The sequence below is a fragment of the Nematolebias whitei genome, chromosome 20 (assembly GCF_014905685.2).
Source record: "Nematolebias whitei isolate Nwh7 chromosome 20, NemWhi1, whole genome shotgun sequence".
Classification (NCBI taxonomy): domain Eukaryota; kingdom Metazoa; phylum Chordata; class Actinopteri; order Cyprinodontiformes; family Rivulidae; genus Nematolebias; species Nematolebias whitei.
Window position 1 is genome coordinate 28,241,072 of NC_056517.1, and position 24,014 is coordinate 28,265,085.

The following is a 24,014-nucleotide window of genomic DNA, read 5'->3' on the forward strand; positions in this document are numbered from 1 at the left end:
CATGTGAATTTGGTAATTCCTTAACATTTACTTCCATTTTATGTGGTTCTAAGTTCCACTTTGGCCTAAATGCACTCATGTACTTTTGGTTATTAAAACAACTTAAACTGCTTATTATATCCTTGAAGAACTAGTTGTAATTATCTAATTAAAAAGTATATATATATTCAAAAAATATGTTCACATTTGTGAGCCTCTTTCACCTGATGTACAAACATAAATTACCAGATTAAATGATCAGATTTTACAGTAAATAATGATCATCTTTCACCTCTCCTTTGGATTACTCAGCATTTTTGGATCTGAACACATGATTGAAGCAGTGCTTGATCAGAATGGAGTGAAAATAAAACACATGTCGGACATTTTTACACTCCTTTTATGGGTAAAAATATCATATTGTATAAATAAATCACCTGCAGCCCCATAAGGTTCAAATAAAGACACTAAAAACATTTATATTAAAAAAAAAAAAGTTACAACAATGGCTATTTAAATTGTACTTCTAAGCGTAATGTGTAGTTTTCTGATCTGTTTTTTTTTTTAATGAAGATACAACTAAATCATAAAAAGAAAAGAAAATATGTTCTAAGAGCACACATAAGACATGTCAAGACAGTAAAAACAAACTGTGAATGAGGATCTTATAAATTATAACCATCATTATATTTTACAATGAAAAGTGAAACGTTGGTTTCCTGATTCATTCTCAATAATCCATGTGGAAAAATCCATCAAAGTTAAGTCAGGTTCCTCTGGACAGTTTCTTTTTGTTGAAACATTTCATCTTTCACCCAAAAGACTTCTTGAAGTCTCGACTTCTGAAGTCTTTTGGATGAAAGACGAAACCAAACGTTATTTCTAAACCCTAAAACTGAAACGCTGAATCTGAAAAATGAAAAATGTGATTCAAACACAGAAACTCCATCCATCCATCCATCCATACATACATACATACATACATCTATACATACATACATACATCCATCCATACATACATACATTATTTTTATCCTTTTCGGGTCACGGGGGTCGCTGGTGCCCATATCCAGAAGTCACAGAGGCGGGGGACACCCTGGACAGGTCGCAACTCCATCACAGGGACACATAGAGACAAACAAGACTGAAACACGTGTGCAGTGGAGAACATCCTGCATCTTCATGTGGCATGGAGGCTGCACAGCTGCAGAAAGAAAAACTTTGCAGAGAGTAGTGAAAGCTGCACAGAAGACTGTTGGAGTCAGTCTCCCCACCATAACAGACATCTACACCTCCAGATGCAGGAAGAGGACCACCTGCATCATGAAGGACCCCACTCACTCAGCACACACACTTTTTGCCCCACTCCCCTCAGGAAGGAGGTTGAGGAGCATTAAGTGTAGAACCACTAGACTGAGGAACAGCTTCTACCCTGAAACTGTTAGGACTCATAAATATCTAATCTGGATAATCACTGGGGGAAAAAAATCACTGTAATGTCACTTGATTGTCGATATGTGCTGCTGACTATCCATGCTGCTGATCTCATGCTGCTGATTTGTTTCATGTGGCTGTGTTCATTTGTACTCATCTGCTCACACAGACTCGTGTTCGTGCTGCTGTTGTTCGGCGTATTGTTTCTGTACTACTAGTGCTTAGTGCATTTCTTAGTTTATATCTCAGCTCTTATTACTGTTGTTTTTACAATTAATATTTTTGTTGGATGTAACTGGGACCCTGTGTACACAGTTTAATTCCACCACATGTACCACATGTGATGTGAAAGACAAATAAGAAAACTTTGGCTTTGAAAACTCAATTGCTCAATTTTTCAAGAAAAAACTTTGTGAAGAAATCATTGAGTCAAAAAAAAAAAAAAAGCTCACAGTTGTGTACGTCAACAGGAGAATGGTCTGTGTCTTTATCAGTTAATAGATTAAACTTTTACTAAAACTGAAACTTTCACAAGCAAATAAGTGGAAATGTTTATGATTTTATGATAATTATTAAATGTAAAATAACTGCTTTTTCTTTCAGTTTTTGAAGAAAGTAATGAAAAAGGAAAAATGAATATCAAGATCAAAAGCCACAGCTGTGCCTCTGTGAAATAAAGGTTTGTCACAAAATATCCTGACATTTAGACCAGTACTGTATTTTCCGTCGTATAAGTCGCAGTTTTTTGCATAGATTTGTGAGTCCTGCGACTTATACGCCGAAGCGATTTACACAAGTTTATTTTTTTCCATATTCATATCGCAATTTTTGACTGACGCTTTAAATTTCAAAGAACTGCAACAGCAAGTCCTCCCATGTGCGCTCGCTTCACTCAACTGGTGAAGGTGGAGGAACGCTGGAAAACTAATGGTTCCGCTGCGATGGATGGATGGATGGATGGATGGATGGATGGATGGATGGATGGATGGATGGATGGCGCTGCACTGCCCAGGCAAAATGAAGCTGTTTTGACCATTAAATAAATGCATAATAAACGCAACGGGTCAGCGGTGGTGCACAATAAATGCAACTTATACGCCGACCCGACTTATTGTATTTTCCACTGTATAAGTCGCAGGTTTTGGTTTTTTTTGTTGCTGTTTTTTTGCATAATTTACATGCCCTGCCACTCATAGGCTGAAGCGACATGTTTATGGATATTTTTCTCCATATTTATAAACCATTTTTTGGCTGAGATACGACCATTTTCATTAATTCGAACTGAAAAAAGAGCAGTACCACTTTCAGTCACTAGATGGCAGCAGAGTAGTAATAAGAATATGGCATACTGTTGTATCATGTAATAGGTAAACATGGCTATAATGACAAATTCAAAAATGTTTGAGACAAAAACAACAGGACTTTATTAATTATACTTTACTTTATAATTTCTTGTTTTTTTTGCTTGAACTTTTTTGAATTTACCATGCCCTGGATGACTGAGAATCTTCACCAGCTATTAATGACACACTCGGCTTGCCATTGTACCCCCACCTTCATTCTGCTCCTTGCTTGGAATCATCTAAAGAGCTGCACCGCCCCGGTGAAATGCGGCTAATTTTACCATTAAAGTGCCATTAAGCAAATGTTACACTGAGACACAACTTTGCTATAATTTCAAGCAAACGCCACTCGTTGTGTGCATGCATTTACTTTTGCGTATCTGGTATTGAAATACAGCTGATTTGACCCTCAAAGTGCATTTATTAAGCAAGCATTAAACTGATACACACATTTACTATAATTCCGAGCAAACTAATAATTGTTTTTAAGTGTAAATCTTGTTAAATTCTTATTAAAGTCCTCCCGTGGACGCTCCCGTGGACGCTCCCGTGGACGCCATTTGGCAGCTCATCGATTGTTGGCACAACACCGACCCACATTTCTGAGTTCGGCCCACATTTCCGGGTCATCAGCGATGATGCATAATAGATGTCACATATACGGCGAAGCGACATATTTATGGATTTTTCCACTTTATTAGACAAATATATGGACTGATGCATCTTATAGGGCGGTGCGACAAGTACGCCGCAAAATACGGTATATATGGTTTTTTTTCTTCTTCATGATGCTTTTTTTGACTGATGCGACTTATACGCCGGAAAATATGGTAATCGTTTTTGAAGGGCTTTATTTCTGTACACAGAAGTGATGCATTCTCCTCCTACAAGCTATGTATATATTCTTCTACCCTGAATTTTAGAAACATGAACCCTCCTGGGAGTGAGGGTTTAGTCTTACAGTAATTCACGATTGGCTACATTCCTCCTCTATTCTTCACTGACCAGATGTCCATCCCACGCAGTACGAAGTGTTACAGCCATACTGTCTGGGTGTTAACAGAACTCTCCCTCATACATCACTAAAACCACCGGGGAATTAATTCTCTTTATCTGCTCAGAGTCGCATTGTCAGTTCAGGGAAATAACTCTCAGGAAAAGACGTCATTCTGGAAAGTCTCTTTGTTGACACAAGCCTCCACAATCTTCTAAATGTATTTCGCTCTCACAGTTCACGTTGAGGAATGCTCCTGTTATTCAGTCCGATTTAAATTCCTGCATATTTCACCAGATTAAAATAATAATGCTGTGCAGCGTGGCATTTAGTTTAACGCTCCACTTATGACTACAACACAATAGGAGAAAACTCACTTAATGGATGTTTCTTGTGGCACTACCCTGCAATTTAAAGAGGAAGGATCACAGTTTATCTCTGTAAATAGCAGCCAGGAAAATACCAGAACCATGCTCTCATTGCAGGATTTTATTATTTTCTTCACGCAGGCAAAAAAAAAAGCCTCAAGGAAAATTATACTTTAAAGCTGCCGCCTGTATCAAACCTTATATTTTTAACCCCATGTGTTTCTGCTTTGGCTGAATTTTGCAGCTTTATGCTGAAAGGTTGGGAGTGTTGTTGAGGAGGGGTGTCAGATTCCAGACCAAGTGAGGCTTAAAGGAAATGATGTCACCCTCCCCTAGACAACCATGATGTATTAGTTTCATGTTGGGAGCTCTGGCACTTGTGACTCATCTCAGCAGTGGCATCATGAGAGGAAAAAACATCACGTACCAGATCTTCGCGTTTAAAAAAAAAAAAAAACAAACACAAACCTAATGATTTATTTAAGGCTCAGGCTACTTCTTCTCAGATTTCAAGTTGGGGAGCTTTAAATTGTCTTGTACCGGGCAGCACAGAAAGCAGCTCACAAAACCCATTCAAGAGGAAATTCAAAAGAACTTCCTGTCTGGGACGAGGTAAAATGCTCTGAGTAAAATAAATAAAATAAAATAAATCAGACAATTGTAAGTGTCAGAGAAGGCAATCAACTTGTCCAGTCTGTAAACTGGGCGGCCATTTAACCTGCAAGTGAAAATTATAGGAAATTGTGTGGGTAATAGAATGTGCACGCAGCAAACACACTTTAAATCTGTGTTTGGCAAAAGATGTTTAATCCTACTGGCTAAACGAGTGCTTTGAGATGACATGAGTCATGTGGTTGTGTAGCTTTGCTTGTGTGCAATGGACCTTAGTTCACTCATAGTTTATATAACTTTTGAAACTGGCGCAGATACAACTCATGAATGTCAATCTGTAGAAGAAAATACCTTAAAAAACTAACAATAGTTTTGTTTTTGGATCCTTAGGACAAGATTTAAATAAAAGTACATGCTCATTATTTAGTAGTAAGTACTGGTAAGTAAGTTTATTTATAGAGTGCTTATCACAGGCATAAAATCACAAAGCGCTGTACAATAAAATCAACACTGAAATATACAAAGAATAAAACAAGCATAAGAACTTCAACAGGCACAATAAAATCATGATATAAAAGCCTGGGAGAATAAAAATGTTTTCACTTGCTTTGTGAAAACCTCCACACAGAGTGAGCAAAACGAAGCTGCAGGGGCAAACTGTTCCACAGCCTTGGGGTCACTGACTGAAAGGCCCTGTCCCCTTTAGTTTTCAGCCGCGTACGTGGAACATCCAAGACATTCTGTGTCAGGGAACGAAGGCCACAAGCAGCAGAGTATTTGGTTAAAAGCTGACAAAGATACAAAGGAGACTGGCCATTTAAAGCTCTGTACGTCAGCACAAGAACTTTAAAATGGATTTTAAACTCGACTGGGAGCCAGTGGAGTGAATATAGAGCCGAAGTGATGTGAGCTGCGTTCTGTATCACTTGTAGACGTGAAACAAAAGACTTGCCCATGCAGGAAAAAAGGGCATTACAGTAGTCCAGACGTGATGACACAAATGCATGAATAACTTTCTCTAGGTCAACTCTGGAGACCATAGGTTGTATTTTAGAAATGTTTCTTAACTGAAAGAGACAAGAACAGGAAAAAGTCCTAATGTGTGACTCAAAGCCTAATGATGAGTCAGATGTGACTCCTAGATTATTTTTTTTTTTACTTTTGATTTGTCTATAGGGCATAAAGAGGCAATTTTCTGATTGATTGTTGGATGAAGGTGACTGGGCACTGAAATCAAAGTCTCCGTCTTACTAGTGTTTGAAACCAAAAAATTACTGGCGAGCCAGTCACTGATACGGGACAAACATTGGACAAGGATGGCCAACTTGTCCAGCTGGTGTGGTCTAAATGAAAAATACAGTTGAATGTCATCAGCATAAATGTGATAGGGAATATCAGAAAAGGACTGAATAATGTCGGCAATTGGGATAATATAAAAGGAAAACAAAAGAGGACCCAGAACTGAGCCTTGTGGCACCCCACACGTCATTTAAGGTGCCACAAGGCTCAGCTGTTTGAGCCTTGTGGCACCCCAAAAGATCTGTCTTGTTCCTTATGTGCATAAAGTAGACAAACATAATTTTTAAAAAATACGGACTGCTTTTCAGAAGACATACAGCCTGAATGAGGTCTGAGAACAAATTTATTACTTAATAAAGTCAAGGTTTGTTTTTAAATAGCAGACGTTCCAGACAATAAGTTTTTTGTTTTTGTTTCCAATCTGAGTTAAACACTAGATAAGCGAGGGATCTAGCAGAAAAAACAAAACTTCCTGGAGCGCAGACCACACCAGCTGCTTCATGAAAATCCTAACTTTGCCAGCAGAACAAAAAGAAGCATGAATTATGAAGCACTTCCTGGAGACTCGATGTGTGTTTGATGCTGTGCACGATAACACACATTTACTTTGCCCTTTTGGTTTCTTTGTGCATTAAACATGAGGTTATCATCATTGTTGAATTATTCTGGTTGATTTAAACAAAACTTTCATTATCTATTGACACTAAATCTGTCGTTTTTTTTGTTGTTTGCTTGTTTGTTTGTTCGTTTTTACAATTAGTATTTCAGGTAAACTATAATAAGAGTTTTTTTATTATTATTTATTTTCTTAAGAGCATCATTGCTTGTTTTTCTGACCAAAGTCTTTTAATTTGGCTGCTTTTACTGTTTATTTATTTATTTATTTATTTTTATTATTTCTTCTGTAGTTTTTGTTTTTGTTGTGGTAAAGAAAGAATAAACATGCAGTCATTAAAATATATGCATTTTCTTTAGAATTATGCAACTTGCCGTTGTATGTTTGAGTCTTTATCATCTTGATTTTTAAGCTCCACAACAAAAACAGTTCAGCCGCCTGAAACTGATCTGAATTTATCAGTCACTTCTGTCTCTTTATCAAAAAAACAAAAAAACAAACAAATTTCAGTCAAGTCATCTGGATGTTTTTTTTTTTTTTTTGGTTGAGACATTTCGTCCTTCATCCAAAGGACTTCATCAGTCTGAGGAACCACAACTAACTCAATCCCACAAGCAGCACACTCACATAGTTGGCCAACCAGTGTGATGGTGATAAGATGGTTTCTGGGGCTGCCCTCTCCCCCGTCGACTCCTCTGACATAGACAAAGTGGTTCAGATCTTTGAAAAAAGGACGAAACGTCTCAACAACAGCAAAAAAAAAAATAAAAAAAAATCCAGATGACCTGATTTAACATTGCTGGATTTTTTTAACTGGATTATTGAGCATGCACTTTGATGTTTTGAACTACCTTGGCTATGGCTGCCTCAGAGGAGTCAACAGGGGTGAGGGAGGGCCCCAGAAACCATCTTATCACCAGCAAACTGGTTGGCCCACTGTGTGAGTGTGCTGCTTGTGGGACTGAGTTTTTTGTGTCTCCTCGGACTGATGAAGTCTTTTGGATGAAGGACAACATGTTTCAACTAATAAAACGAAACCATCCAGATGACCTGAATGAACATTACTCACACATACGTCTACATTTACTACACAATACACTTACTTTTACTACATTACATCACATGTTACTGCACTCCCTGATTGAGCTACATGTAATACGGATAATTTTGAGCTCTTTCAAAGTTTCTAGTAGAAATGTGTTGCTCACCGGACAGTTTTGTTTCCCCGACATATTAGCATCTACCCAGGCAGAAATACACGAGGTTGACAGGTCGCACATGCGCAGTCAGGTGAGTTTTCCACAATCGGAATAAAATGATCAAATTGTTTGCATGCACACCGTGCAGATTATGAATCTGCACTAACCACCTGTCTCATTCAGATTACAAATTCATTCAGATTGAGCTGAATCAACAAAGAATAATCTGAAAGTGGCGTTTACATGAGGCTTTTTTTTTTCAACTTTTAATCAGAACTTTCTTGTAAATGAGTCCTCGAAGCTCAATGGGATTAACTTGTCTAAATAAATGTTGAATGAATGAATGACTTTATTCCAAATGGCTGTTTAATCTGATTACTTATGTCCATGTAAACATAGCTACAGTTGGATTTTTTACCTGGATTATTGAGTATGAACTTAAATTTTCAGTAAAGATTGTCAATAGACATCAGTGGACAGGCTGGTACGGTGATGTCATCTCACTGCCTCCCCCACCTAAAACAGACGATGTGTTTTTCTTAAACTATGACCTTTCATCAAGCTCTTCTCTTGCAGTACGATATTACATGCATCATGAATTTGTTCAAAGTTCAGGAGCACAGAAACAATCCAGCTGTATCTTATCTGGCCCGTCTGTTCTTGAGTGTAACCAGCGGTTCATATCTTGAGGTAAACCTTCACAGTTCATAGTTTTTGAGGCAGTTCAAACCTTGTACGTAATGTTTTGAAAAATGTTCTTGGCTTTGTAAAGGCTTCTTTACAAGAAGAAGAGTTTGCATTAGGCGCTGCCAAGCTGATTGTTGATTCAGCTGCTTTGGAAGTTGAGTCATCGTTTGATCTTAACATAAAATTGAGATTTAACTTTTGACATTACGTCTGAAAATTCTCATCAGGTTGTAGAATTTGTTGGGCAAAATGTTCCAGTTTTATTGTTCAACTTCTAGACTCATGCTGAAAGCTCAAACAACGCTGCATCTTTCAGGAAACTGTTTTTTGGTACTCTATCCAAACCTTTATGTAAATTATAACATTTCAAAGTGTGTGAATTATGCTATATCAGCAATGAAGTCCTAAAAAGAACAATTCAGAGCTTCCATGAAACTGTTATGAACGATAATTATCTTACCTGTTGTAGATAAATGGCTATCTGAAAGCCCTCAGTTTGGGGAAGAAAAAGTTTTTTTTTACTTGATTCACAAACTAATGGCTAAAATATATGTGTATATATGCTAATTCTATGTTTGAAACCTCCATATCCATCATATTTGCATTATATAGTTAATTTATTTTTGCAAAACTACGTGGTCATTTTCAAGCACAAATAGTTGCACTTCTCGTTCAGCCTGGGGCAAGTCCAGTCATACTGTCTCATTTCTTCAGGAATAAACATAAAATCAAAAATTTGTGGTCAAGTAAATGTTTATAAAAGAAAAGCATTTGCATGAACTTTTCTGAAAATTTTGACGATTTGAGCTTTTTGAGAGAACAGCAGTCCACACTGGTCCTGGCTAAAATTGGACTAGGCATTAACTTAGTCTTGTCAGAGTTTAACTCATTTCCCACCAACTGAGCTTTTTGAGAAATCTCTTTACAGCTGGTTGATTGTTTAAAAAAAACCTTTCCAAATAAAACCATTCCAAAAGATTTGCTCAGTGGAATCTCAAGAGACCCTCATCATTTATAATTCCATAAACACTGTGGAATTTTCCCTGTGCAGCTAAATATTTTTTTTTTGCATTCCTAAAAAGGGACTACATCATAGTTTTATATCTTTATTAACCCAAAAATGATGAAAAAAGTGAGATCCGTACACATAAAGTCAGACAGAATAAAAACCAAACCTTATTGACCCTGTGAATCAGCACCAAGCTTTGCATTCCTGTGAGCCAGGGATGCATGAAAAACTATGTGATTTCTACTTCTTGTGGTTTCTGACCTCCCTGTTTGTCAGAACTGGGGAGGTGAAGGAGTCCACTTCATGCTCCTCACAATGCCCACCGCTCAGCTTTGGAATTATGCTCAGTACTAATTTGGTCAAACGTTCACCTTCGAAAGTCTAAAGTTCCATCTCAGAGGACCTAACACGAAGTTCAGATTTCCTCTATAATTTTACCACCAAACTAATATTACCCAGAGCAGCACCTGACCAGTCTAACAGTGCATGGACATTATCTCTACCTCTGTAATTGTCATGGTATAACTAACATAAGCCATTTCTGCAGATCCTTGCAGTATCCACACATAGCAAAAAATTCAAGGCCTTATATTAGTGCAGAGTGTGCATAACATGTTGAAGCATGTGGACTAACGTTTATCTCTTAATCTCAGAGTGTTGGTGTTTAAATGTACTTATTGTGGTTGATGCCACCATGTCTGAGTGTCTGAGTATACCTTTCACCTTTCTTTAGCTCTGTTTTGTGGGCCTGTGTGCAATTTTGCTATTTAGTAATTCTTAATCTAGGGTTAAAATGACCTCAGTTTAGGCAGCATAATACTGTTGCCTCACAGCAAGAAGGCCCTGAGTTCAGTCCTCGTTTTTTAGGGTCTTTCAGTGCAGCGTGTGTACGTTCTCTGCATGTTTGCGCAGGTTTTCTCCGGGTACTCTAGTTAGATCCCGTTCAAAAGACATACATTAGGCTGCCTTCAAGTCCAGGTCTCTCTTGCTAAAGAGATCAGTGATCTCAATGGGTTTTGCTTGGTAAATGAATGAATGAGTGAATACCTGGCTGCTGCTTTTCAGTAGCAGATGATTCACAGTGGAACAAACATGGAGGATTTAGTTTAATGCTAAAGTTACAGGCAGGTTGGGATTTTTTCATGCATTTTTTTTTTTTAATCCATCCACCTATTATCTTTACCCAATTCTTTTTTTCCAGGTTGTGAGGTCACTTTTGGCCATATTCAGCAGCCACTGTGCAAGATGTGGGGAGCACCCTGGACAGGTCTCCAGTCCATCACAGGGACACATAGAGACAAACAACCATTCACTCTCTCACTCACACCTAGGGACAATTTAGAGTTACCAATCAGCCTAACATGCATGTTTTTGGTCTGTGGGAGGAAACCGGAGTACCTGGAGAAAACGCACGCATGCACGGAGAGAACATGCAAACTCCACCCAGAAGGGTCCCCCTGCCGGGATTTGAACTGGGGCAACCTTGTCGCTGAGAGGCAGCAGCTCTACCAACTGCACCTGTGTTGCCATGTTGATCATGTTTTTGTTTTTTTTATGAAAACATACTGTGTGATTTTTTTTTTTGAGGAACTAAATTATATACTATTTCTACATTTATATGTGTTCACTAATTATGCATACGGTCAGCAATTACATAAATTCCCGTGCATTAACAGTCAGTATATTTTCTCTCAAACACTCACAATGTGAGCACAATGATCCACATGCAGGAATATTGCTGCTCCGTCTTCTTGTTTACATAATATAAAATCAATTAAAAATGTGTACTAAAAGCATGATCAAAATGCAAGTAAAATTTAAAAATATACAAAAAAAAAACCACCAGAAACAAAAATAAAATTGTATGAAACGTGACAATATACAAAATTAAACAGAAATATTAGTCAAAACTAAATAAAAACATGAAAAAAATACTCTTACAACTTATGCCAGGTGCATGCTTAATGTGTTTTCTAATGTTAATTGATACTATTTTTAAGGCTTTTTAAAGTTCTGTCTTGTTTTGTTTTTTGTAAGTTAGTATTAGTGCTCCAGCATGGAGATTTTATTTTAATCTTAGAAAATAAATATCAGTTCAGACAATAATCAGAGTAGTGTAGTCATATTTTAGCCATCGTGGCTTAACAAGAAGAAAACAGTAATTATTACTTACTGTGGCACCAGCCTAGTCCAACTAATCGACAATCATTTTACTTTTATTGTCACTGACAGCAAGTTATATCCGACAAGAAAAAATCTTAACAACTTTGATGAGCCTTTCTATGCTTTGATTTTTCCTATAATTTTATGAATCATTTAGCGTAAATTGTCCTTTCATGTCATTTTATATAAAAAAAAAAACAAAAACAAACCCTGATCATAACTAATCCCCAAGTTTCTAACAAAAATAGAACTAAATGACGGCTAAGGCAGTGTGCCCGGATGAAGTCAGAATGCTACAGTGCAGAACCACGACATCCAGTGAGGACGACTGTTATTTTTGTAAATGCAAGAGAGGTATTCAAGAAAAAAAAGGAGAGAAAATAAATCCCTCAATTGTGGTTGGTCTTTTAAGTTTAAGCCAAAGAACCAATTAGAAGAATTAAAGTGGATCACTACTGGTTTCTGTCTTGTTGTGTTGTGGTCACTAGATTGCCCGTCTGGTACTGGAAGGCCTTTTTCTCCTCAGAGGGCAACAGGTTCATATGGACGGCTCAAAACAAACACACACGTCCTGAGGGATTCTTCATCGTCAGTACTGGCTAGAAGCTGAGGACAAAGTGCTAACCACAAATCTAGCAAAAAGCCACACAACTAAGACTAGCAATTAAATCTGATTGATGGACAGACAGAGACTAAGAACTATGGGAATGTTCTCATGATGCAAACCTTACTACTATTTCTTTTTTTTTCTTTATGAATGAATGCACACAACCTGTGGCGCTAAAACTTACATCCAATTTTATTGGTGCTATAAATATAGACTCGCTTACTGAGGAATTAATGTTGAGGTTGATGATTTTTATTTTTAATTGTTTAATGAACCTAATTTATATTCTGCAGCACCTTCAAATTACTGAGATCATTTACCAAAAGCCTTTTCATCACAGAAATCACAGGTTCGGAGACACCTCAGTGTGTTGTGAACATTGAAATCCGCTGCTTTTTTGTGGGTTTCTTTGATGTTCAAAAAGAAGCACATTGATTTTTTTTATTTTATTTTTTTTCTTACTTGGATTCTGTTGCTGGGTGAAACCACAGTTGGCAGAGTGCACTGTTATTGACCTAACAACGTTACCTAGACACCAGAAAGCAAAGAGCGTTGGCATTTCATATTTAATTTACAATCTGTGCCCATTGTTTTTATGTACAGAACATTTCAGATCATTTGTTTCTCTTAGGAAGGTAATGATCTACGTTACAGCAATTATTTCTGGTATTGCTAACAAGTTTGCCGGCCTTTGTCAAATTCCAAAATCCTCCTTTAAGATGAATCCATGGATGTAGACACAATGTTTCTTAAAAATAGTTCTGTTTGTTTGTCTTACTTAGGAACATACTGGTTGAATAAAGAATAAAAAGCATTTTTGTTAAACATATACCGTAAAATGTACCCCAACTCTAAAACATGGAGGTCACACTATCATGGTTTGGGCTTTCATTTCAAGTCTCAGTGAATAATTTGCAGATAAATTTAAGCTCCAGTCACTTTAATGAAACAAACATGAAGCTAACAAAGTTCAGTCAGGTCATTTGGATGGTTTATTTTTCTTGTTGCGATGTTTTGTCCTTCATCCAAAGGACTTCACCAATCTGAGAAGCCACAAACAAACTCAGTCCCACAAGCAGCACTCTCCCATAGTGGGCCAACCATTTTGCTGTTGTTAAGATGTTTTCTGGAGCCTGCCCTCTCCCCCATTGTCTCCTATGAGGCAGCCATAGCCAAAGTGGTTAAAAACACCAAAGTTCATGCTCAATAATCCAAGTTAAAAAATACAACAATGTTCAGTCGGGTCATCTGGATGGATGTTTAGAACCACTTTGGCTATGGCTGCCTCAGACGAGTCAATGGGGGAGAGGGTGGGCCCCAGAAACCATCTCATCACCATCAAACTGGCTGGTCCTCTACAGTATGTGAGTGTGCTGCTTGTGGGATGGAGTTTGTCTGTTGCTCCTTGGACTGATGAAGCCCTTTGGATGAAGGACAAAATGTCTCAACAAAAAAAATAAACCATCCAGATGACCTGACTGAACTTTGCTGAATTTTTTTACCTGGATTATTGAACATGAACTTTGAAAAAAATATGCTAGCAAACAACGATGCCTTTTTGACGCAGACATCCGTTTATTTAGATCCACTACAAAAAACAACAAGTATGGGTGGTCATTATGGGCGCTGAGCCAAAACTCACAAACTAACTTTGTGTACAAGTAGTACGGAAATGGACTGCGTGTGAGCGCAACAGAGAAGAAGTCTGTTGAAAAACAAGCACTGCAGCTTTTCCTGCCAAGCAGGCGGTAGAATCATGTTCCTCTTCGTGTCTACTTATGTTATCTCTAATATGTTACCATTCTACACTTAAGTCTGCTAAAGATAGATAGATAGATAGATAGATAGATAGATAGATAGATAGATAGATAGATAGATAGATAGATAGATAGATAGATAGATAGATAGATAGATAGATAGATAGATAGATAGATAGATAGATAGATAGATAGATAGATGATAGATAGATAGATAGATAGATAGATAGATAGATAGAAAGATATAAAGATAGATAGATATAAAGATAGATAGATATAAAGATAGATAGATATAAAGATACATAGATAGATGCAATAAGTTCACATTATTCAAAGAAGTAACTAACTTTTCCTTGCGTTAATCTTTCCAATAAAATAACTTGTTTTTGCAATCATCAAAATATAGCTTCTATTGGCTCTCTGTACATTTATATTTATTTATGACCTCACCTGTTGTAGAAAGATCTTTGAACAACCTTGTGGATTAATTTTGAATAAATTAAGAAGCTAGAAGTTCAAGCAGGACCAATCTCTTATTGTAAATGCCAATTTAAAAACCTTTACAATTGGTCAGTTTCACATTACAGAGATATACAATCATGAATAATCTAAATCTGCTGCTGGAATATTTCCAGGCAGTGCATGGCAGCAGTTTACTGTGGGCTTGGCCCAGCTTGGAGTAGTGTTAGCGCTTCAATTTCTCCAAACTGAGGTTGCTCAAGGAGTGATATACAAAATATATCAATTTTACTCAGAACCCACCTTCAAAAGATCTAAAAAATTTAAACACATCTGCTTTAAATGATATGTTTTAAAACATATGGGCTCTTTGGGGTCCAAACACCAACTTATTGTTGCCACGTTTATCGACCATGTAGCCTTCGTGCACACTTGGGCAGACACACCCTGACACCAGAATACCCTTCACTACCATTCTTTCATCTGCAGTTCAATTCTCAACGAGCTGATTGAAGGAGGAAAAGCAAACACCGTGAAAAATCATTCAGAGGGCTCCAAAATAGCTCACGGAAAGCATGTTTTGATATTTCTTTGCTTACTATAAATGGCGCTCCTGTGGCTTCTGACAACTCCCTGTCCTCCGCCCATCTTCTGTTCCACTTTTGTCTTCTCTCTGAATCAATATCTGTCTGGGAGAGTGCTGCTGATTGTTTTTACAGGGCATAGCTGTGTAATTTGGATAAATGCTGCATGCAGGCAGTTTACTTTGAGCTGGTAAACAGTCTGACTGGTAGAAAGGGAGTGTGCTGATAGCCTCATAGCATACAATCTGCTGTAATTGGTATTTTCAACTTGGAATATATTTGATTACTCACCTGGAAGAAAGGTGTGATGACAGGCTTGTAATAAGTGTGCTATTTTTGATGAATTATAAGAATCATGTATATTTGATTCCTTACTTTGACCCATATAATCTTGGAGAGTAGCTAATATCAGAGAGTCTCACTCACACATTGTCAACGGTTTAGCACATGAATGCAACAAATCTCAGGGTGGAATAGAGTAAAGCTGGTTTAGTGTGTTAAAACTTCAGCTGAACGAACGGTTATAATGTGTTTTATGATGTTAAACTATTTAAAAATAAAAATGAAATAAAAAGATGCAGTGCTGATGCAGCACTTAAACATGCAAAATGACCGTTCAAATATTGAATATAGTGTCATTACTGTTTGAATTACAAAGCAAATGGAAAATTAAATACGCATATGTGCCTGAATTTATGATAGCTAAAATGTTTCTTAAGCAGAAGATGATCGAGCTACTCAAACTGCAATAAAAATGATAAACATGTAATAGCATGCGTTTAGTGCTTATTATTTGTAATCAAGACATTATCTTAATTTGTGTTTTGTTTTGGAACAGATACAAATTTTATGATCAAGTGTCTGACCAGCAGCTGGCCTCATGTTTTCTCGTTTCCCTTTAATGTAATAATAATGAACTGAAACACTGCTGCACTTGAAGCAATCAAGATGGAGTGCTACTTGCTTCAAACCTTGCAAACATGTTTTTCTTATTGATGTACAGTGGTGCTTGAAAGTTTCAGAGATTCTTTATTGTCATGTGCACCCCGTGTGGTACATGTGGTGGAACAAAATTATGTACACAGGGTCTCAGTTACATATAACAATAAAATGTAAAAGAAAAACGGTATCTAAGATATGAACTAAGAAAAAACATCAACTAAAAATACACTAAGCACTAATAGCAACAAAATAAAAACATTATGTCTAACACCAGCACGAAGATGAGTCTGTGTGAGCAGATGAGCACCCATGAACACATCAACATGAAAGAGATCAGCAGCAACATGATGTGATTTTTTTCACAGTGATTATTCTGGTTAGAGATTCATGAGTCTAACAGTCTCAGGGTAGAAGCTGTTCCTCAGTCTAGTGGTTCTACATTTAATGCTCCTTAAACTCCTTCCTGAGGGGATTGGGGCAAAAAGTGTATGCGCTGGGTGAGTGGGGTCCTTCATGATGCAGGTGACCCTCTTCTTGCATCTAGAGGTGTAAATGTCTGTGATGGGGTGTAGGTGTGTTTGCTCCTTCTGAAGTCCACAATCATCACCTTTGTCTTCTTCACATTGATGTGAAGTTTATTCTCTTTGCACCAGCTCTCCAGGTGTTCCACTTCCTGCCTGTAGCTGGACTCATCATTGTTTGTGATGCATCCCACCACCGCTGTATCATCTGCAAACTTTACAATATGACAGCCTGGACAGCTGTACAATAATACATGAGCAGAGTAAACAGGAGAGGGCTCAACACACATCCTTGAGGAGAGCCAGTGCTGAGGGTTATGGTGGAGGAAGAGACGTTGTGGATCCTCACTGACTGTGGTCTGTTTGTTAAGAAGTCTAGTACTCAGTTGCAAATGGAGGGGCTTAGTCCTAGTGTGAATAGTTTGTCCAGCAGGGTTTGGGGGCTCATGGTGTTGAAGGCAGATGTGAAGTCCACAAGAGCATATGGACATAAGAGTCTTTCTGCTTCACGTGGTTGAGCGCTGTGTGGACCACAGAGGAGATGGTGTCCTCTGTTGACAGGTTCTCACGGTATACATACTGATGAGGGTCCTCGTTGATGTTGATGGTTGTTTTATGTGGGTCATGACGAGTTTTTCGAAGTATTTAGCAATTATCTGGGTGAGGGCCACTGGCCGATAGTCATTCAGACCAGTCACTGTAGAGCTTTTTTTGGGACTGGGATGATAGTGGCAGTCTTCAGGCAGATGGAAACTATCTCCAGGGTAAGTGAGGTGTTAAAGATGTCTGCCAGCACCTTGCAGAGCTGATCGGCACATTCTTCCAACACTTTCCCAGGGATGTTGTCTTGGCCGGTTGCTTTGTGAGGGTTAATCCTCCTGAAAGTACTTCTTACTTCTGCTGAGGTCACGCTGAGATGCTCTTCATCCGGTGGTGAAGTGAGTCTGGTGCTGGGTGGTCTGTACAGGTCTTCAAAGCCTGCACAGAACTTGTTGAGGGCATCAGGCAGAGATGGGTCTTTGGGGCATTGTTCGTTCCTGCATTTATAATCTGTTACGCACTTAATGCCCCTCCACATGCTCCGTGGGTCTTGGACAAGTTTGTGAAGGCTTTAGATTTTTTTTTTTATATATTTCTGCATAAATATGACCTAAAATATCATCAGATTTTCACACAAGTCCTAAAAGTAGATAAAGAGAACCCAGTTAAACAAATTAGACAAAAATATTATACTTGGTCATTTATTTATTGAGGAAAATGATCCAATAGTAGATATTTGTGAGTGGTAAAAGTATATGAAACTTTGTTTTCAGTATCTGGTACCCCCACCCCTGCTCCCCATGTGCAGCAATAACGACAACTAATCATTTCCAGTCCTGCACACCGGCTTGGAGGATTTTTTTTTTTTTTTTTGCCCATTCCTCTATACAGAACAACTTCAGTTCTGGGATGTTGCTAGGTTTCTTCACATTAACTGCTCACTTCAGGTCCTTCCACATCATCTGGATAGGATTAAGGTCAGGACTTTGACTTGGCCATTCCAAAACATGAACTTTATCCTTCTTGAACCGTTTTTTGGTAGAACCACTTGTGTGGTGAGGGTCATTGTTTTGCTGCATGACACCCCCCCCCCCCATTCTCTTGAGATTCAGTTCATGGACAGATGTCCTGACATTTTCCTTTATACTTCTCTGATATAATTCAGAATTCATTGTTCCATCAATGATGGCAAGCCTTCCTGCCCCAGATGCAGCAAAACAGGCCCAAACCATGAAACTACCTCGACCATGTTTCACAGATGGGCTAAGATTCTTATGTAGGAAAGCTGTTTTCCTTTCTCCAAACATAACACTTTTCATTTATACCCAAAACTTCTATTTTGGTCTCATCCGTCCACAAAACATTCTTCCAGCAGCCTTCTGGTTTGTCTATGTGAACTTTAGCAAACTGCAGATGAGCAGCAATGTTCTTTTTGGAGAGAAGTGGCTTTCTCCTTGCAGCCCTGCCATGCACTCCATTGTTGTTCAGTGTTCTCCTGATGGTGGACTTATGGAAATTAACTAGTCAGCCTTCAGCTGTTTAGAAGTTACCCTGGGGTCCTTTGTGACCTCGCTGATTATTCCACTTCTTGCTCTTGGTTTGTTGGTCCACCACTCCTGGGGAGGGTAAAAATGGTCTTGTATTTCCTCCATTTGTGCACAATCTGTCTGACTGTGGTTTGGTGGAGTCCAAACACTTTAGAGATGGTTTTGTATTCTTTTCCAGCCTGACGAGCATCAACAACTCTTTTTTTCTGAGTTCCTCAGAAATCTCCTTTGTTCCTGCCATGATACACTTCCACAAAAATTTTGTGAAGAGCAGACTTTGATAGAGCCCTGTTCTTTAAATCAAACAGGGTGTCCACTCACATCTGATCATCATACCATTGATTGAAAACACCTGATTTTAATTTCACTGTTAATCCTATAGGTTCATACTTATGCCAATCACATATATGTAACATTGTGTTATTTCCATTAATAAATAAATGACCATGTATAATATTTTTGTCTTGTTTGTTTAAATGGGTTCTCTTTATCTACTTTGAGAACTTGTGTGAACATTTTATGATGATTTGACTCAGATGTATGCAGAAATATGGATGATTCAAAAGGGTTAAAAAACAGTCTTGAACCACTGTATTTTTCTCACCCAACACACATTCTCTAAATTCTTCTTCAATCCCTAAAACTCGGTTCATTTCTGTGAAATTAGTTAAATACCTTTAATTTTTGTTCATTTATTTAAGCACAGCTGAATATCAGCCACTCCCTAAATATCCATTACTGAATACTTACATGGACTCAGCTGCACAGCTGTACTGAAGCTTCCCTGAGTCTTTGACTCTGGTACTTTTCCACTAACTAAAAAATGCACTGTGACTGAACTCAGATACCCCCACCCTACACATTCCTGTCCTCTTCTGCAAACATAATTAAAGAAATTTATAGTTTCTTCAAATGGCACCTTGTGTATATATGTATATGTATAAATAAATAAATAAATAAATATATATATATATATATATATATATATATATTCAGATGAGGTGCTTGGAATCAAAAACTTGTACTGCATTTCTCACAGGTGGTTGAATTTTTTGAAGGTTTGATACATTAGATTTGTCAAGAAAAATGTATTAAAATATATGTTAAATGTTGTATGTTTATAACATTAGTTATATTATGTTATGTTTAAAATATGTTTAAAGTCAAATCTGATCTCATGAGGAAAAAAGCTATCTTTAGTCACATCATAGCAATAGATTTCCATTAATATAACTTAAATATCATTAATTATGCTTAGTTAGCTCCACATTCAATGAATATATACCAAAGATACTTTGTACTACAAAATATTTTGATAAGTCATTGATAAATAATCATGATCAGTTTGTAAAAACAAAAGAGGCCAAATAGACAAGGAAAAGGTACAGAACTTACACTAAATTTGGAACTAAACTGCTAGCAAGTGTCCTTATCCCCAATGGATATACTTCTCTATTTGACTTTAAGGAAAGCCTGTAGATAACATGTGGGAACTCAGAAGTTGAAGACAGAGCTGTACAGCATTCCCACAGGATGGTCCCAGTACCTGTTTTAACATTTTTTCTAGTATTTCCTGACACAAATACAAATGTGTGCGTTCTGGGTTGTTTCATGGGTCGTCATCTTAAGATTTTCCCATTTATGGAGTTTGGTAACATACAGTGAGGTAGGCATATTTTGCAGACTTTCACTCCCATGTCTCTTTAACCGGTCTAGTAAAAAAACAAAAAAAAAGTGATTTTCTCCTAATAAAGCCCTTCCAGCAACAATCTTCAGGTTTTGCCAGAATGCAGGTTTTCCATGGCTCTCTGAGTTCAATGTCACCTTTCAGAGGGTATGGACCCAAGGCATTTCAGGGGAAATGATGGACACAAAGGGCTCTTTCAGCAGCAGAATGCCTCCCAGTCTGACCTAAATCCCCTCCCTTTCTCAATTACCCCCCTTGTCGTTCCTTCATAGCAGCTACTCAGACATACAGCCTTCATCTTAGGAGCAAAAACGTCCAACTTTTCACAGTCATGGGTGAAAACATACCTCTTGTGTGGGAGGAGGCAGCTTTCCAAAATATGTGGATGCTAAAACTTAATAAGACTTGATGGGAAGGAACATATTTACTTATTTGTCTTTATGATCTGGCTACGTTACAATGAGTGGTGGCATTGCTTCTTGACGGATAGTGCATTTGTAGGTTTTACCCTCCGCATACAACCCCTCTGTTCTGCCATCCATCTTACAACCCCCATCTGTAGAGCTTTCATCAGGTTACATGTACATGTTGACACACTCACCCAAAGGTACACTAAACTACTACATTTGCACTCGTGTAGGTCATCACACCACACCCCAAAGCCCTCCATGTGCTTCCCCCTGCAGCAGGGCAGAAACAGGCCTGATTGATTCTACATGTGATGTATTCAAAGTTGGAAACAGCAAAAACAAGACATAAGTCTGTCTGCAGAGGTGATGAAACCCAGACATTCCTCCACAGTTGCTGGAAGGGTCAAAGCACCAAAACAGTTTGAAGACACAGAACAAACACACAATGACAAATTAATGAAAAACACAAAGGATTGAAACAACGAGTTTTATTAAATCTCGACAATAAGTTAAACAAGTTTTCTGAGTTCCAAAACCAGTCACTCACATCCGTCAGAAAAAAAAAAGAAGACTTGAAGAAACACAAAGAAAAGCAAATGAATGATGCTATTTTTTTTAGATAGGGGAATTTTTCAAGTAAAACTGAACAATTAAAACATACTGTCTACGGATTTAATATATTTTAAGTGTGATTGATATATACATATATACATATATATACACACATATACATATATATGCATATATATATAAAATTATTACAAATCTCCAATTGGATACTTCGGTGTACAAAAGTACAAGGAAACCAATTCCAACAAATAAATGATTGTATCTCAAATGCGACAACAAGGAAATATTTTAATTACCAGTAGTAAAATTTTGCAATGCTACACACTTGGAAGAGTCTGTGTGTTTGTCTGTAGCTTAGGAGGAAAACAAATCACAGACAATGTCCAACAATTCCCCTGAATGAATTTCTTTAAACGTTTCATGACCAGTTTGAAACTGATCAGGGCCAGAGTAAAGTTTGACCTCATCGTGTAATCAGCACCTTGATCGAAAACAGAGGACTGGGGTGGTGGGGGAGGGGACAGACAAACATGCAGATTCCTGCAGTCATGTGACATACAGAATTGCATTTAGTGTGATTTTACCTGAAATGCACAAAGGGCACCTGCACATGGTACAGCTGCTTGTCTTTAAAACTACCAGTGTGTGTAAATTATGGTTACCAACATGATAAAAAAAGTAAAGTAAAAACTATGAAAACCTACAGTACACAATAATCCTAGAATGGAGCTTCTCTCTGCCTTGCTAGCTGCAACTTTTGCGTTTTTTGCTTTAGTAATTTATGAAGCTAAATTTTGTGTTATGGTAATCACTTCTGTCTTTTCCAATTCCCCTTGTCACTCTGTTTAACAGAGATTTTTTGAAGCAATCATTATTATTTTTCAAAGCAATTGCTTTAAAAAAAAGAAGAAAAAAATGCATCCAAAACATTAAAGAAAACATAAATGAGAAAAAAAAATAATTTAGAGTTCACTATAAAACAACAGCTCAAGGATCAATGAAGGACACTGCGATGTAGCGTGTGCCATTAGTCGTAGGTAAGCCTTCGTGGAGATGAGTCAAACGCCCTGGGTGCATAAAGCTCCAGCCTTTTCTTGGTGATTCTATGGAGCAGTTATACCTATGAAATCGACAACCTCCGCCCTAATAAGAACACAGAGGGAACATGTAGAAATGAGATTCTTCTTACTTTTCTTTATGCAATAATTCACATCTTTTAAATGCAAATCAAATCTTTAGTCCATCATACCTGAAAATCTGTATTTTTGTTATTTAGAGCGATGTTGATGGTGAAGGTGGAGGAGTCATGGTGGGGCCTCAAATAGGCTTGTCTACCAGGTGTGTATTTTACAACAAAGTTCATTATTGCATAACCCTGCCATGAAGGGAAAAGTACATGTTAATTACCAGCCATCGCATCATACTTCCAGATTTGTGTTAGTGGAAATTCTGTGCAGTATTAGCTTTGTTAATCTGCAAAGAGTTCCACAGTTTCCTTCACTAGGTCAGACTAACCTTTGTGTAATAGCCAGAGAAAACCTTTAAAGTGACAGGGGAAATGAACTCTCGGATGAAGTGTAACCACTCTTTGTCAAACCCGATTTGCTTCATGTGAATGTCATCCGTGGGCACCGTCTCGTAGCCCCCGGCTATGCGACGATCCTGTGAAAAATGTGAGAAAATAAACGTGTGAATAACTAGGGAACAAATGAACCACCGTTTGTTTCAGAGTGGAACAACAGTGTGATGTAGTTGATGGTGATGATGTGTCTGTGTGTCCTGTTAAAACCACAGGCTGGATGTCGTCTGCCTGGATGAGGTTTAATGACCCATCCAGCCCAGTCTTTTCCAAACAGCTAGTCAAACTTTCTGCACATATTTAGTCTCAGACAAACTTTCAGACACATCAAAAGACCAGTTTAAATCTACATAAAACAGGCCACACAAATCAGATGCACCACAATGTTAAACTTTTTTTTTTTTTCATTCAACCTTTATTTAGACAGGTAAATCCCATTGAGCTCGAGGACTCATTTACAAGAAAGTGCTAATTTCAACAAAGAATGATGAAAACAATGGACAACAGCTACAACAATAGACAGTTATAAAAAGGCATACAGATTATTTTTTTTTACAAATAAGATGGCTAAAAAAGTAAGAAAAAAACAGCTAGATTTTAAGGCGAATGTAGAAAACTAAAAACAGGAACATGTCTGCATTGGTCCCTGCCAGGAGTCCAACAGATTCTTAAAGCAACTTAGAGAGGTCAAGGTCGAGAGCTTCAAATCTTTTTTGTAAGATATTCCAGGAAACAGGAGCGGAATAGGAGAAGGCCCTTTTGCCTAATTCAGTCCGCAATGAGGGAACACTGCAGGTAATAATGTCCTGAGAGCGCACGCTGTAGCTGCACTCACGCAGAGACATGTAGGAGGAGATGTATGAAGGCAGCAGATCAAGAAGTGATTTAAAGATGAAAATGTACCAGTGAGAGAGTCTGTGTGAAGTTAATGATGTCCAGTTAACCAGTGAAAACAGGGTGCAGTGGTGGGTACCATAATCACAGCCAGTTATGAATCTTAGTGCACCATGATAGACAGCATCCAACATCTGCAGGGTTTTTGTAGGAGCGTTCATGTAAATAAGGTCACCGTAATCAAGGGAGGGAAGGAAGGTCATAGATACAAGGC

At 37.9% G+C, this 24,014-nt stretch overlaps 1 protein-coding gene across 2 annotated transcripts in view; it reads right to left on the reverse strand.

The window, feature by feature from the left end:
- Window positions 1–22,242: 22,242 nt before the first annotated feature.
- Window positions 22,243–24,014, reverse strand: part of plod2 (procollagen-lysine, 2-oxoglutarate 5-dioxygenase 2) — a 32,696-nt gene continuing 30,924 nt past the window's right edge. For both annotated transcript variants that reach the window (XM_037694120.1, XM_037694121.1), the window contains 3 exons: window positions 22,843–22,989; window positions 22,577–22,702; window positions 22,243–22,470 (listed from right to left, as the gene is read on the reverse strand). In XM_037694120.1, coding sequence (XP_037550048.1) covers window positions 22,315–22,470; window positions 22,577–22,702; window positions 22,843–22,989 — 429 coding nt within the window. In that variant the 3' untranslated portion in view covers window positions 22,243–22,314. The remainder of the gene's footprint in view (window positions 22,471–22,576; window positions 22,703–22,842; window positions 22,990–24,014) is intronic.